The sequence below is a fragment of the Microtus ochrogaster genome, chromosome 6 (assembly GCF_000317375.1).
Source record: "Microtus ochrogaster isolate Prairie Vole_2 chromosome 6, MicOch1.0, whole genome shotgun sequence".
Lineage (NCBI taxonomy): Eukaryota > Metazoa > Chordata > Mammalia > Rodentia > Cricetidae > Microtus > Microtus ochrogaster.
In genome coordinates, this window is record NC_022013.1 from 65027359 (window position 1) to 65042928 (window position 15570).

A 15570-nucleotide genomic window follows, 5' to 3' on the forward strand; every position below is an offset into this window, starting at 1 on the left:
TGACCGTCCTTGATAAAACATAAGCTGTATTCTCCTTTACTATCCCACAATCTGTCCACCTATGAAGGTGTTAGCTCACGAAAGGACAATAGTCTGCCATCTTTTACTACATTAACATTTTAAAATTCGAGACAGGGTTTCCCCATGTATCCCTGAGTGACCTGGAACTCATGACCCTGCTTCCTGTGTGTGCACCACTACACAGGCCTATGGTAACATTTTCACACTGGCCTTCTGTGGTGTGGGAAGGGGGAGAGGAGACAGGTCTCATATAACCCAAGCTGCCCTCAAACTCCTGATCCTCCTGCCTCCATCACAGAAGCTTTGGGATCACAGCTGGCCACTATTATATCCAGCTGTAAGGTGGCCTTTAGCATTAGAATGGGATCACGTGGTCTTGGGCAAATGGCTGTATTTTGGAAACATTAGGTAAGAAAAGTGTGTGTTGGGGCTGTAGAGAAGGCTCAGCAGTTAAGAGTACTTGTTACTCTTCTAAAGGACCAGAGTTTGGTTCCCAGCACCCACCTCGATCATTTGCAACCACCTGTAACTCCAGCTGCAGGCAGTCAGCACCCTCTTCTGGCCTCTGAGAGTAGCTCCCCCAACAGTATACATTCACAAGACTCATATGTACACATAAAAAACCCCAAAACTATAAGGTATATACAATAAAAGCATACATATGAGAGGAAAAATGGTCTACTTCCAGTATCCCTACTGTGGGCTGAGCAACGTGCTGTGATCACCAGTTAGGGCTAAGATAACAGAAGTTAACAGTGAGTCTTCTGAGCTAAGCATGGTAGCTCATGCCCGCAATCCCAGCACTGAGCCTTAGGCAGGCGGATCCGGAGCTCACGGCAACCTCAGCTGCGTTAGATCCTGTCACAAAGACGACGTTGGCAAATCTGTTTTTAGTTTTTAGTAGTTTGACACTGCTGTGGCATTTTACTTTCTGTGTTTGTTTTTATTATGTTCTATAGAAATATCAGTTCACAATGGAGTTTAACAATCTGTCACCTTGTAGTTGGAGAAGATGGTTCCAAAAACTAAGAGTCTACACTCAGGTGTTTCCGCCGGTTGCTGCTGCTTCTGGGAAGGCTAGTGCCTTTATTTTCCATTTCTTGGCACTTTTCTGAATTATTTTCAATGAGTAGATTTTATCATCTTAGGCAGGAGGCTAGGGGAGCAGTGAAACTATTATTAAAGATGCTTTCTGTGCCAAAGAAATTACTTTGGGGGGGGTTGGTTTTTGGTGTATTTTTGGTTTTGGTTTTTTGTTTTGAGATGGGGTTTCTCTGTGCAGCCCTGACTGTCCTGGAACTAGCTCTGTAGACCAGGCTGGTCTCAAACTCACAGAGATACACCTACCTCTACTCCCAAATGCTAGGATTAAAGGTGTGCACCACCACCGCCCGGCAAGAAATTTGATTTCTATGGAAGGAATTTTAGGAACCATAAACGCTGTTTGGCAGTTCTGCCTAAATTGTAAGTGGACCCCAATGTTGGTGGGTGAACTGGTTAGTTTTTGTCCTCTTGACTCAAATCGGAGTCACGTGGAAAGAGAGAACCTCTATGGAGGCATTTTCTCCATCAGACTGGCCTGTGGACAAGCCTGTGGTACATTTTCTTGACTGAGTATGGTGCCACCCCTGTGCAGGTGGCCCTGGCTTGTGTCAGAAAACAGGCTGAGCAAGTCGTGAGGAGCAAGCCAGTGAGCAGCATCCCTCCAAGTTAGTTCTTCAATTCCTGCATTGCACAGTGAGCTATAAGCTGGAAGGTGAATTAAATTGATTCTTCCCTAACCTGCTTTTAAAGTCAGTGTTGTTACAGAGGCAGAAAACAAACGAGGACAGTCGGGTTGCCTGATTGGGGTGACTCCCGGGGGAATAAAGAGCAGCTTAAAGGCAATTTAGATTGGGCTGTAACCAAGAAATGCTTGTTTGGGTGGTTGATGAAAAGCAATAGAAAACATTGAAGATAATAATATAATTTCTGTCTGTATTTGAGTATTTGAATACCTCTGCCCCATCTCGATTTTGGAAACTCTCATCTAGCAGCTCAGGTAGGATTATAGGTCTTTTGTTTGCCCTGCCCCCACTTGGTCTCTTGAGCTAGGTCTCAGTCTGTATTTCAGACTAGCCTGGAACTCAAGATCCTCCTGCCTCTGTCTCCCGAAAGCTGGGGTAATCGGTGTGAGCACCATGCCCAGCGTATTTGAGTCGTTTCTAAGTGGACAAAGACTTGTGAGCACATGTAGGCTCAAGTCATGTATTAAAGGTTCAAGGCTTGCACAGATTCATTCACTTATAGCCACAGTAGCAAATGATGCAGTCTGGCCTTTGGCTAAAATATAGAAATACCCACGTAATCCTAAAGTTGACACCATTGACAGAAAAAATGGAATGTCTCATTTTGAAGCTGTAAAACCCCATGAGAACATTCTTGGGTCCTTAGCTGGGACTGTCACTGGGTGACACATGCCTGCTATTGTAGCACAGACTGACTTCTCCCAGGTTGCAGCCCTGTCTCTGAGGTGTACTGCAGAAGGCAGGCTGCGGCAGTTGACAGATGGACTCAGCATTGTCTCCTTTGTCTTAGGAATGATCAAATTGACAGAGCGCTCTGGTCCCCATGGACCTTAACCTTTTATTACTGAACCATGATTTTCTTTTCCTTCCTCAGTATTTGTTGTGAGGACATTTAACATCGCGCGCGTGTGTGTGTTTTGGCTGGGGGTATTAAACATCTCTCTAACTTAGTCCTTGGCAGGCATCCCGGTTGTCTTTGCTCAGCCCTTCTCTCTGGACTTCCTCTTCCTACTCGTGGATGTTTTTTAGCAGTAAGCATAGAGGGCTCCCTGCACCCCCAGCGGATTCTAACCAAGAGTGTCACAGAAATTTGCAAAGCGACTCTCAGAGAGCTCGGTGAATCAGCCCCTTTCATTTCCTTACAGGAAGATGGAAATTTTTTGTTCTATTCTTGTCCGAGCTTTCCTTTGCTGTGTTTTGCTGGATTCTGTGAGAGATACTCATGTTTGCACTGACTGAAATGAGCTGCTTGCAGGCAGACAATGAAAGGAATATCCGCTGTTTGTTGTAGCCAGGGCCAAAGCCACTCAGCGGGGCTGCTCTCATTGTTTGGCATCAGACTCAGCCAAAGCACGATGAATGGGTTCTTACGGCTTCTGTGGCCAGCAGCGGAAGGGCTCAGGCTCTTGTGATAGATTTGAAGCCCACTGGTTGAATGTTTGTCTCTTCTTTGATGTTTGACTTTTTGGGGCAGGGGGGAGAGAAGAGGTGAAAGGGGATGGTGGTGGTCTTTCTGGCTGCACCTACCGCTTCGCTGTTGACAGCAGCCATTTTATTTAGGACATGGTTTGTGCCTCAGGATTTGGAGAGGAGGCAATGAGGCTCCGCTGGCCTGTCTTTGCTTGAGGAGTCTCCTGCAGTTGCAGCTAGGTAGCAGCTGGACTGTGGTCGTCTGAGGGTATGATGGCATCCACAGTGTCAGGTGCCTGACAGGCTGTTGGCCTTTGGTTGGGAGTTAAGCTAGTGGTTTTAACTAGAGCATTGGAAAGTACCTCTTCTATATGGTATTCTCAGATTCTCTTTCTTAGGATGTGTGGCATCTCCCAGAGTGTTGCTGGTTCCAAGATGACCGACCACACGGAAATTTGACAGCTTTTTCTGTCTAATCCTTGGAACTTTCCGTATGGCACTTCTGTGTTTTCTTGATCCAAGCACAGACAGACCTGACTTCAGATTCCTCCTAATGGGAGCAGTGCTGAAGAATTCTGGGTCGTGTTTAGAAACCACCATACTCATGATGGTTACAGAGATACAGCGACTCTCCTTTCCTTTGGGGGCACACATCACAAGCAGTTCACGTTTCTGAGAGGTTTGTTTTGCTGTTTAATGAGCCAGCAAGACAAGGACTTTGGTTAGAACTCGTGAGCCAACCACATGAAGAGACAACCACATGAAGGGACAGGGAGCAGGTATTGACAGTGCTGTAGGTCTTGATTGGACATAGGGAGCTGTTGCTGCTTTGCCATTCTTTAGTAATGGCCTCTGTGAGCCTTCGAGATGGCTCAGTAGGTAAGGAGACTTGCCAAGCCCAATAGCTTGAGCTGGATCTCTGTGACCCACGTGGCAGGAGAGAACCAACTCCTGCAACTTGTTCTCTGAACTCCACACACATTCCATGACTTTGTGTGTGTGTGTGCACGCACGCACACACACACACACACAAATATAGGGTTTTTTTTTTAAAATTATGTTACATCGTCAATGCCTGTTGGAAAAAAATTAGTGCCACCTAGAGCAGATGGGACAGAAATTATACTTGCTAAGTTGAAGAGCACCTTCTAAAGGTCCGTGGCCACTCCCGCCTTGGTGTGTCCTTCCTTGCTGGCTGCTGGGTCCCTTAGAGAAATCAAATCCCAGTGTTGATTCATTTTCTAGAAACTGGAACTACTTCCCCACTGGAAGTTGTTCAAGAAGCTGCCCTCTAATACTGTGAAGCTTAGCGTCAGAAATCTCTGAGGAGAGTTTTGATAGGGGTAACTAGTAAAGAGAAACTCCACAGCCCATTGTGGTGGAGACTGCTGTTGGCTGCTCGGGAGAGTTGCCTTCCTTGTGCAGCCTTGGAGACATTCGGGTTTTGTTTTGGCAGGTGAAGGTGTTGCAGGCCTTAATCTCAGCACTCCAGGAGGCAAAGACAAACGGATCTCTGAATCTCTGAGTTCAAGGCTGTCCTGGTCTACAGGGCAAGTTCCAGGACAGTTTCCAAAGCTGTAGAGAAATCCTTTCTCAAAAAAAGAAAAATTTATTATTTGATAGAGGGTCTCATTATATAGCCCCAGCTGCCCTCAAACTCACCACAAACATCAGGCTGGCCTTGAACTCACAGAGTCACAGAGATCCACCCACCTGCCTCTACCTCCCCAGCACTGAAATTCAAGGTATGTGTCACCATGCCCTGATTTTTACTGTTAAGGTGTGTGTGTGTGTCTGACTTAGAAGCCAGGAGGAGATATGGGAACCTCTAGAATTTGTCACAGGTGACCGTGAATTGTGGCATGGGTCCTACGAAACAAGCTTAGGTCCTCTCAAGAGTTGGGCTTCTTGACCCTCAAGGCATCTTTTCAGCCCTGGCTTGTTTTTGCTATTCTGGATTTTAATTTTCCTCTCTTTCAGATGCAAAAGTCAATACTTATCTGGCAGGGGCTGTTAATGATTAAATGGTGTTCCTGCAATGCCTGGCATGGTCCCTGGTATGTAATTCTGAGCTAGGGCCAGGTCTGCCCTTACCTCCTCTTGTTGACTAACCTACATAAAAATAGCTATTCAGCGAGCGCTTGCTATGAGCTAAGTATGTGTTAAGTGTTTGTGTAGGTAATCTTGGTCTCTTAATAATAGCCCTGGAGGATGTTGAAGAGAAACAGAAGAGGTGGTAAGTGGAGGTCCTCCCAGGTCACACAGCCACACAGCCAGTGGAGTTAGAGCCAGGACTGAGGCTGGAACCCCTGTGCTCTAATGATGTGGGGGTCCATGTTTGGGAATGGGGAAGAGGCTCTGAGACCCCTGTTGAGACTGACAAAGAGAGTGCTGGCCTAGAAGCTGCCTTGCCCGTCTTTGTGGCGACACCATGCTTCGTGTTTGTGGGGGACACCCTTGGTGTCCTCTCCTGTGACCCGGAAGCATCCGAGTTAACTGGTGGGCAGAGTCCTTTCCAGCTCTCCGTTCAGCAACCGTGGGATTTCAGTTTTCGGCTAGTCACATGCTCCCTCCAGAACAAGCACTTGTAGTCTTGACACACTGGGAAGTTGAGGAGCTTTCTGTCAGTCTGTGCCGCAACAGATTAAACTTTAATGTAGTTTAATGTTTTTACAGTGCTAGGCATTGAGCCTAGGGCCTCATGTATTCAAGGCAAGTCTATGCTACTGATATGCCCAACCTTTTTTTTTTGTTGTTGTTGTTGTTGTTGTTTTTGTTTTTTGTTTTTTGAGACAGGGTTTCTCTGGTTTTGGAACCTGTCCTGGAACTAGCTCTGTAGACCAGGCTGGTCTCAAACTCACAGAGATCCACCTGCCTCTGCCTCCCGAGTGCTGGGATTAAAGGTGTGTGCCACCATCGCCCGGCATGCCCAGCCTTTACATTTTTTATCTTGAGATGTGGTCTCAGTAAGTTGATCAGGCTGGCCTTGAACTTGCCATTTTTTGGCCTCAGCCTCCCAGGTAGCTGAGATTTTAGGCTAGTACCATAAGATCTGACAAAACTCAAGCTCTATTGAAACAGTACTTAACACAGTTTTCAAGGGCCTGGAGAAGTAAGGTTGAAAGTGGGAGGCCTCTGTCCTCAAGCCCCGTTTTCATCCCAGGAGCAGACGCCTTTTGACAGCTGCCTCTGGTGTGTCTGTAAAGTGGTTGACAGGGACTTTTGACACTGACTCTTTGTACCCTGTGTTCTGTGTGCTCCTTTGCTTCCACACTGATAGCTTCAGCCAGGAGGAGAGACAAACTGAAAGCCAGCAGAAATGACACAGCTCGGCTTGCCTGGAATGCTGTGGTGGGCGGACACAGGCTGAGGGCGGAGGAAGCGAAGGCAGTGCCAGATGACCTCCAGAGCTTCTGGCAGCTGGGCTCTGAGCTTGCCCTGTTGTCCTGGTTCTGAACTCGAGCTTCTCAGAGAGTGGACCTTGTATTTGGAGCGGCTCCACTGGTGGTTGATAAATCTGCCTGGTTAATGCGCACGTCAGTTGCATGTCTGACATGTAATGACCCAGATTTGTTTTTAAGCACGGGTCTCAAATTAGAAACAGTTAAACCTGTTGGCCTAAGCCTGGAAACCATCTGCTTGTGGTTGAGTTCAGGGAAGCTGGGCAACTTGGGCCGTTCTGCCTTCTCGTACTTAAAGAATCCTGCTGGTTCATGAATGTTGTGTGTGGCTGACACACGAGAAAACATGGGACCTGCCAGTCTCTCTAGCTGTGTGTCTTGGCCTGAGCCCATAGGGTGGCCTTCCCTGCAGTTCCTCCTTGGGGTCCTGCCTGGCTGACGCATGCACTGGGTACTTGCAAAGGCTGATGAGTTCCTTCGTCTCTGGAGTTTGGGGCCTCGGGGTTGAAGCATTTCTTCTTAATGACTTTAGCCCCTTTCTTGTGGCGTGGACCTATAGCATTGGTGACAGAGGTGACCTGAAAAGGAGCCATCTCCTAACTAAGGGTCTGGATCACTGCCCCATGTTGTTAAAGATCAAATAAAGGCCGTGAAAGATGAGGCTGAAGGTTTGAGATCAAGGGACAGTAGAAGGATGGAATAAGATAACTAAGTGAAATATACGAACCCTGGGGAAAGCCTTGTTCCCACCTCCTCTCCCTCACTCGTTTCCTTTGTCCCCCCCCCCCTTCCCTTTTTCTTTTCTAGTGTGATCTGGGCCAGCCTACAACCCATACTTCTCTTGTCCTAGCCTTCCTAGTGCTGGGATGATAGGTGTGTGCCCTCAGATTTACGTGAGGTACTTGGTGTAATGTGCACAGTCATATATCAGGCCAGGGTTAATGTTCTGATTTTGGTCACTGAGCTATCACATAAGGCAATTTTCGCTCTGGAAAATGCACACCAAATGTTCACATCTCCACTTTTCCCACACTTCTTTTTGAATCTGAAATTATTTTAGAATGAAAAGCTTTTTACAAGCTTTTCTTCCCATTCCGATTTTGACTTGGAATCCGGACACCCACCGCGTGTTCAAAGGGAGGCTGTGAGCTTCTGTATGGGCCCAGGTACTCATCTGCCTGTGTGGGAGTGTTTCTAGTCAAATCAGAGTTAACGAGAGCCCTTCTGTATGGAGGGGATGGATTCTACCAAGGCCTAAAATGTCTCTAAAGCCCTCCCCTTAATTGTGGGGGGAACCTGCAGGAAGACGCTGTGATGGCCCCTATCTTTCTTTCTCTTGGTTCAGAACCAGAATGGTTCGTGTGAGGACATGTAAGGGTTAGGTTAAGGGGCAGGATCTGACTTGGACACCACAACTGTCCAGGGACCTGGCACCTGCCCAGGTGTAGACACCTCTGTGCTCTGCCCCACTGTCCACTCGAAATTCTTGAAGTCCGCAGGAGTCATCTCTGGGAGCTAAGGGAAGAAAGAGTTGTTGGATCTTCCTGGGAGAGCCTAGATTTCCCAGGGATCTTGGTGTACGTGGCTGTCCTCACAGTTACTACTGTGACTCTCATCCTGCAAAGGTGTCGTCCAAGTGACAGACTCCATGACCACGTTACTCTGTCCCTAGCAAGAGCCCAGGTACTTGGCACCTTTGCTACCTCTTGTTCTTGCCTGCACTTGGGTTCTTGGTTGTCTCGTCTCTCCTTCTGGCTTTCTCTGTTCTGGTCTCTGTGGAAGGGGCTTGTATCAGAAACATGGCATCAGGGCTCCCCGCTGTGTGGAGAGAGTCCTCAGGGAGGGAACCAGCAAGACTGGCAGGCCCCCCAACAGGTCTCTACTACCAAAGTCAGGGCTTAAAGTGGGGAAAGAATGTGACCAAGGAGATGGGGCTGTGATAACAGTGATCTGGAGGTCTCCCCAATTTAGGGTTCTTGTGCTTTCTCCCTCGTCCTGTTCATTTCCTCAGTGGCTGTGAGGTCCTTCTAACTAAGGTGTCTTTGTCAGGTGTGGGACCTGCGTAGTGGTCAGGGGTGTCATGTGCTACACAGGGCTATCCCCAGCCTTTGCCGTTCTCCACTCTGGCTCCCCCTGGCCGACTCTGCCGCCTCCTGGCCCCGCGCCCTCCTGCTTTGCTCAGCCTTCCTGACCTGTCTTCTTGGTCCCTGCTCCACCCTGCACAGTCAGCAGCTTCAAAGCCTGCTGTGGGATTCTTCAGGTAGAAGCTGTCCTGGCTCCCTTTGTCACAGGGCTGTGGGGTATGGACTGAGAGAAAAACTGACGGACAGTGGCAGCAGCCAGAAGGTCCCAGGAGCATGATGCAGTCATTAAGAGCAAATTTTACAGATAGGGCTGTGCTGTCCAATATGGCAACCATTAGCCGTGTGTGGTTGCTGAAGTTAAAGCTTAAATTAATTAAAATGTGTTGCAGAAACAACATCAAGTGTTCTTTAGCCACCTGTGGTATGGCTATGGCCTCTGAGCCCTTCAGATAGTTCTCTGAACTGGCAGAGAGCACTTTCCTTCTCCTCCAAACATCACTCAAGTGCTCTCTTCGCGTGTGTTGGGCGCTCCCACAAGTACTCTCAAGGACTGGATTGGACATCTTTGGAGAGCACAGTTTGCAGTGAGCTCACTTTCCCAGCTCAGGCTCCCCACTACCGGCCGGTAAGCCCAAACGCTTCAGTGGTCCCTTTTACGGTGACTCTGGAGTGTTCTTGCCGACAGTGACATGGCCATCACTCGGGTTCATCTCTCACACTGGGCAGCTGCCTGCTGGCACCATTTCCTCCGTGTCCCAGGACTGTGTGTACTCTGACTCCACGTAGTCATTTAAACTGGTGTTTATTTTTACTTCACCCTGCCCAAAGAGGAAGCTTCATTTCTACACATGGGCAACCATCCAATAAAAGGTTATTTTTTTCCCCGCTTCATGTCAGTTTCTCTGTGTAGCCCTGACTGTGCTGGAACTCACTCTAGACCAGCTGGCCTGAAACTCACAGAGATCTGCCTGCCTCTGCCTCTTGAGTGCTGGGGAGTGCTGGGGTTACAGGTGTGTGCCTGGCGCTATATATATATATGTAATTGTGTACTTCTCAGGTTTAGAGAGAGGAAGATCCAAATTGCATCTCATCACAGTGGAAGTGTGTTTGTCTCTTGTCTGCATTCTGTTTCTTGTGATGCCACAAGGCACATGGCCTCTGGAAAAACCCGGGGGACACTCATGAGAGGATGAGGGTGCCAGGGAAGGGAATGGACTTCAGTGACTAAAAGGCACTCGCCACCAACACTGACTTGAATGTTTCTTGGAGTCACTGTATCGGGGAAAGGACAGAACCAACTGTACAGTCAGCCTCTGGCCTCCACGCGAGGCTGCGCACACATGGCTACACACTAAATAATTTTTTAAGAATGAAAAGTCCAGTCCTACTGTATCATGAAAGTGGGTTCCAGCATCACCCAGTGGATCCTGCAGACCGCACGCTAAGAGAACCACTAGAGACCTCTGCATGCTGGACTGGAAGGTTCACTGTCGAGCGTGAGATACCTGCCCTGTAGCCTCGCAATCACAGCACCTGGCTCCAGGTTTCTTATCTGCATTCTGTGGCTGGCTGTGGTTCCTGTTGGTCCTGTCTTACAGGGTCATTTCCAGGCTCAGCCCAGGCATCGTGGAAGCCTCTCTTCCCAAACCAAGGCTGTGTATTTATAAACGGCATCACCAAGGAACCTTTGAAGTCCGCGCCGTCTCTCATATGTAGGACAGTTATTTTGAAAACTCTGCCACCCCATCTTTATGCAGCTGGTTCTGGGGACTCCTCCGTGAAACCAGTCATTATTCCCAGTTTACAAGCGAGGTGGCTGAGGCTCAGCTAAGTTGATTGGCCAGAAAACAGGGACTTGTCCCCAGTACAGTGTGACAATGACACCCTGTCCCTAAGGCACACTGGCTCTGGGTGGCTTAGCTGGAGTTCTTATCTGATGTGGGGCTGTGTTTTTGACACACTGACACATTCAAACAAGGAGAGCTCCACTGTCAGCGATTCTCTGCCTAAGTAAATTACCCTCCCTGTGAGTCACAGAAGCTTAGAAGACGTGGCTCAGCGGGAACCAGTTCAGAACTCCTTGGCGTGCAGATTTTTAAGTCAACTGGGTTGCTGGGTGTGGTGGCACACACCTATAATGCCAGCACTTACAGGTGGAGGAGGAGTGTGAAGTCCAGACCAGCCTGGGCTACGTGACAAGCCAACAACCCACCTCAAAACAGCCCTGGGATGGTAAAGGGCTTTGTTTGTTTTGGTTTGGGTTTGGTTTGATTTTTTGGGTTTTTTTTTTTTGTTTTTTTTTTTTGTTGTTGGTTTTTTTGGGCGGGGTCAAGCTGGCCTTGAACTCCAGATCTCCAGATCCTCCTTGCCTCTAAATCCCAGGCTCTGGCATCACAGGGCTCTTGTAAGCGCCTACAATAGTTCACGTTTTGACAGGTAAAGACCTGCCCATCTTCCGGAGTGTTTGTCCTGATTACCTGTCTTCATGGATTGTTTCCCAGGAAAGCAACTTTCTGTGTACTCCATCCTGAAGCAGCCCTACTCTTTATCTTGGAGGATCATTTGACTATGATGTAGCTGACAAAGAACTAGGCTTTTCTAGAGCTAGGGAATGGAGCAGGAGGCACGAGTCTGTGGCAACTAGCTGTTCAGATAGTATTTAAGGAAATCTTTTTAGCTGAGCTAAATCCCACCCACTGTACGCCAGTGACTGAAGCCCTCCCGCAGCCAGCTGTGTTTAGTTACAAGGCTGTACCCGGGATGGCGCAGAGATCGGCCTTCTCTTCTTACCCGCATTAGTGTAGCTAATATAGTAACTCAAGGTACACATTGTGGTCTCCTGGTTTTTAAAGGGCTATTGCAATTGCAGTTGATAGACGTCTAATTCGGCTTGAGCAAAAGAGAAAGCAAGGATGTGGGTGGTGATGGGGAGGGCTACTGTCTTAAGGAAGAGAAAGAATAGTAGAGTGTAGGGCTGCCTTCTCTCCTACCACTGTGCTCTGTCGGGCTTTCTCATGGTTCCGTCCCATTCTTCGGCCACCTCAGCGGGAGTGTGGTGGGATGGAGCTGACTGTGTGATGCCCATGTGTATAGCTCACTGTTGGGGAAATGATTGCCAAACCTGTGTGTCCCCCCTCCCCGTGCCCTTGAGCCGTCACATTTTCAGTACAGAGAGTCACAAAAGATGTCAGCCAGGCTGATGATGGGCTCACTGCCCAAGGCACCTTCGAGAAGGCCCAAATATATCAGGTCGTTTGCCCTGAAATCCATCACAGGCTATGATGCTAGCCTCCCAGGGAGGCTAAGGCAGGAGGGCTATGAGTTCAAGTCAGCCTGGACTACAGAGGAAGGGACCTGTCTCTTACTATCCCACCCCAGCATGGGTGATGACTCATAGAATCTGTAGCTATAGCTCCATAGGAGGATTGCTAGCCCTGGCTTGGGGCTTATGGCTGCTGTACCATTCTGGGCACCCTGAACCCTGTAAGCTTGTGGACTTCCTGAGTCTTTAGGGACTTGCCATTCTCCAGGAGGGAAGGTTTCAATTAGGAAGAGATGACTGTGTATACTACAAAAAACCATGACGGTGATACAGAACTGGGGCAAACACCTGGTTCAGAAGTGGGATTCGGGCTCAGGAGCTCCCAAGGACGGCAGAGGCCACTCCCTCGTGTTCTGGAAGGCCAGCAGCATTGTCAGACACCCCCCCTCCCTTCCAAGCCTGTAGCTTGAGATGATGACGGTATGAACTGGGAGAACTGATCCAAGCCTCCTCCACCTGCACGAGGTCCTCCAATTCCACATGTACAACACAAGTTTTTGAGGAGGAGACATCTGGCTCCCTTAGATGCCTGTAAACTTTGCCATCCTTTTGTTCTTCTCAGCCAAGGAAGGCCATTGTGTCCTTCTTGGGATCAGCCCCCGCTCCCCAAGAGTCTTTTCCCCCTCAGGCTTCTGTGTAGATCCTGCCTGCTCCTTTGAAGGTTTTCTAGGGATCCTCTGCGTAGCTGATGTAGGGAGAGTCTCTGCTTCTGAGTTCCACGGCATCTCTAAATTCCACAGCAGCCCTGCACTGCCAGGCTGGAAGGGCCCTGAGGTCAGGGCCCCACATAGGGTAAGCTTGTACTCTGTTTAACACTTGTGAGTCTCATGGTTTAGAGCTCTGAGGAAGTGTGGGAAATGGTGTGGCCATGTGAACTGAAACCACCAAAGACCGCTGAGAGCTCTTACCCAGATCAGGAAGGTTTAACATACACAGGGTGTCCAATCTAAGTCATTGTAGCCAGAAGTTTCTGTCCACCTGGCCCCTCAGCCGTTCAGTGCCAAAGAAACACAACAGAGATTTATATTAATTATAAACTGGCATCTTAGCTCAGGCTTATTATTAACTAGCTCTTACAACTTAAATTGACCCATAATTCTTGTCTATGTTTAGCCACCATGGTACCTTTTCTCAGTGAGGCATTCTCATCTGCTTCTTCTGCATCTAAGCTTTTCCTTTCCCCAAAATTCTTAGTCTGGTTACCCCACCTATACTTCTTGCCTGGCTACTGGCCAATCAGCATTTTATTAAACCAATACGAGTGACAAATCTTTACAATATACAACAGCATTATCCCACGTAAGTCACTAGACAATTTTTTGGTTTTTCTTTTTTTTTTTTTTTGGTTTTTCGAGACAGGGTTTCTCTGTGTAATAGCTCTGTCTCTTCTAGAACTTGTCCTCTATACTAGACTGGCCTCGAACTCACAGAGATCCTTCTGCCTCTGCCTCCCAAGTGCTGGGGTTAAAGGTGTGTACCACCACTGCCCAGCAATTAGATACATCTTTACAAGATTTTTAAATCACATAAATAAAATACCTAAATTACATGGTGTGGTGGTGAATGCGGATTAAATCTCAGTGCCAGGGAGGTGGAAGCAGGAAGATCTGTGTGTTCAGTGCCATGGTCAGGTGACTCCGAATGGGTGACCGGATGGGTGAGTGATTGGAAAGCCTAACGTGTACGTGTAGCTAAAGTAAGTTGCAAATACGGTTTCTTCTCGGTCATGTGACAAGCTTGAAGCTCTCATGTAGCTGGTGGTAGCACTGATTGGACAGTGTGGGTTCTGGATCCTTCTTAGAATGACTGGCAGGTTTTGGATGGTGCCACGCCTGGTACTGGGTTCCTGCGATGTGTGAATTCCATCCAGGTGTCTCTGGTCAGATGCAGCAGGTGTTGGCAGCTTCCTCCCTGAGCCTGATGATGTTTCCTCCATCTTCCCCCTGGCTACAGGACGCACGTCAGAAATTCCGATCCGTCCTGGTCGAGGCAACAGTGAAGCTAGATGAACTGGTGAAGAAAATTGGCAAAGCCGTGGAGGACTCGAAGCCCTACTGGGAGGCCCGCAGGGTGGCGCGGCAGGTGAGGTGGCCCGCAGGGTGGCGCGGCAGGTGAGGTGGCCCTCAGGGTGGCGCGGCAGGTGAGGTGGCCTGCAGATGTCTCCACTGCCACTGCTCCCAACGGCACTTGGGGGTCACCCACTGTAGGTCCCATGTGAAATGGCCATGGCTTTGTACAATGTACAAGGATGGCTGTATTTGATCACTTTTCTTAGACCCTGCCCCCATCAACTCCATGACACCGTACGGGTGCTGACATGTCTCTTGCTGCATGACTTGGCTGATTGCTCTGAGTTGGAGAGCTAGACTAGACTCCTGGGCATTGCGAATGTGTCCAGAGTTGGTGTGTTCCTCCTCTCGGGTAGTACTTCTCACCTCCTGACACGTCGACTTTTGTCTAGGGTATTGCCTACAGAAGGAATCAATAAAGAAACAAGTAAAATGATGGGTGTGGGAACCACAAGCCAATCCTTCATCCTCCTCTACCTCCCTGACTTAGAGTTCTCATCATCACTCACATCCCTCCAAACCTTTCCTGCTCATAGCTGAGGGAGCAAAGCAGTCTGATTGGTTTCATCCGAATCATACTTGGTGGGTGGAGCCTCATCTGGCTACCACTCCACCCAAGTGGGTTTCATAACCTTCCTTTCTTTTCTGTTGTCCAAATCTCTGTTGGGACATGGGTAGGAGGGAGCTGTATTGGGAGGCACCTTATCTGCTAGGGAGCAGTGGATTGTGGCATATCTCTTCCTTCTCTTCTCTTCTCTTCTCTTCTCTTCTCTTCTCTTCTCTTCTCTTCTCTTCTCTTCTCTTCTCTTCTCTTCTCTTCTCATTTTTGACACTGAGGATGACAACCATGGTCACCTAGTCTCTTGGGAAACTATCCAGTTATCAGGTGTAGCCAGATAGTTCCAGGTCCTAGCCGGGAGGTAGCTGGCTGCAGTGGACAGAGGCAAGATGAGTCTTGAGGGAATTGAATCTACAGCTGAACCTGCAAAGCCTCTCATGGACCTTTTTCCTGCTTGCTGGTGGGAAGTGGGGAGAAGGGTTGAGGTGCCTCTGCCCTCATCTCCAAGGGACTTTGGTCTCTTGTGGAGGAACTGGAAGCTTGTGAAGGCTAAGGCAGGCAGGATGTTACATTTCACTCTTTGGGTGACAGGTTACCTGGGCTTGAGCCAGATGTTGTGAGTGGCCCTGTAACCTTTCTGATGGTAGGAGAGTGTCCACCTCAGCTGCTGCCAAGTGGGGTTCCTGTTTTCTTCCTTGGGCCCTTCCTTTTGATGTTTGCAAACCCTTCTGACTCCCCCAGCAAGGGTTGTAGCTGAGGGTCCTGCCAAGCACTTCCTCTAAGAGCACATCCTGAGCTTCTGCATCCCGTTCTTGAAATGCTGATGGCATTGTTCTTAGGGCTGAAATGAGAGGTTGTGTCTGATAGCGGAGTCCCTGGATGAGCTTGGCTTTCAGTGTCTTTTTTTTTTTTTTTTT

The 15570-nt window shown here is 48.6% G+C and overlaps 1 protein-coding gene across 2 annotated transcripts in view; it reads left to right on the top strand.

The window, feature by feature from the left end:
• Sh3bp5 (SH3 domain binding protein 5) overlaps positions 1-15570 on the top strand; it is a 73003-nt gene that overhangs the window by 11971 nt on the left and 45462 nt on the right. The window contains exon 3 of one of the 2 annotated variants that reach the window (XM_005348719.2): positions 13979-14107. In XM_005348719.2, the coding sequence (XP_005348776.1) occupies positions 13979-14107 (129 nt within the window). The other variant, XM_013346925.1, reaches the window with a different exon arrangement.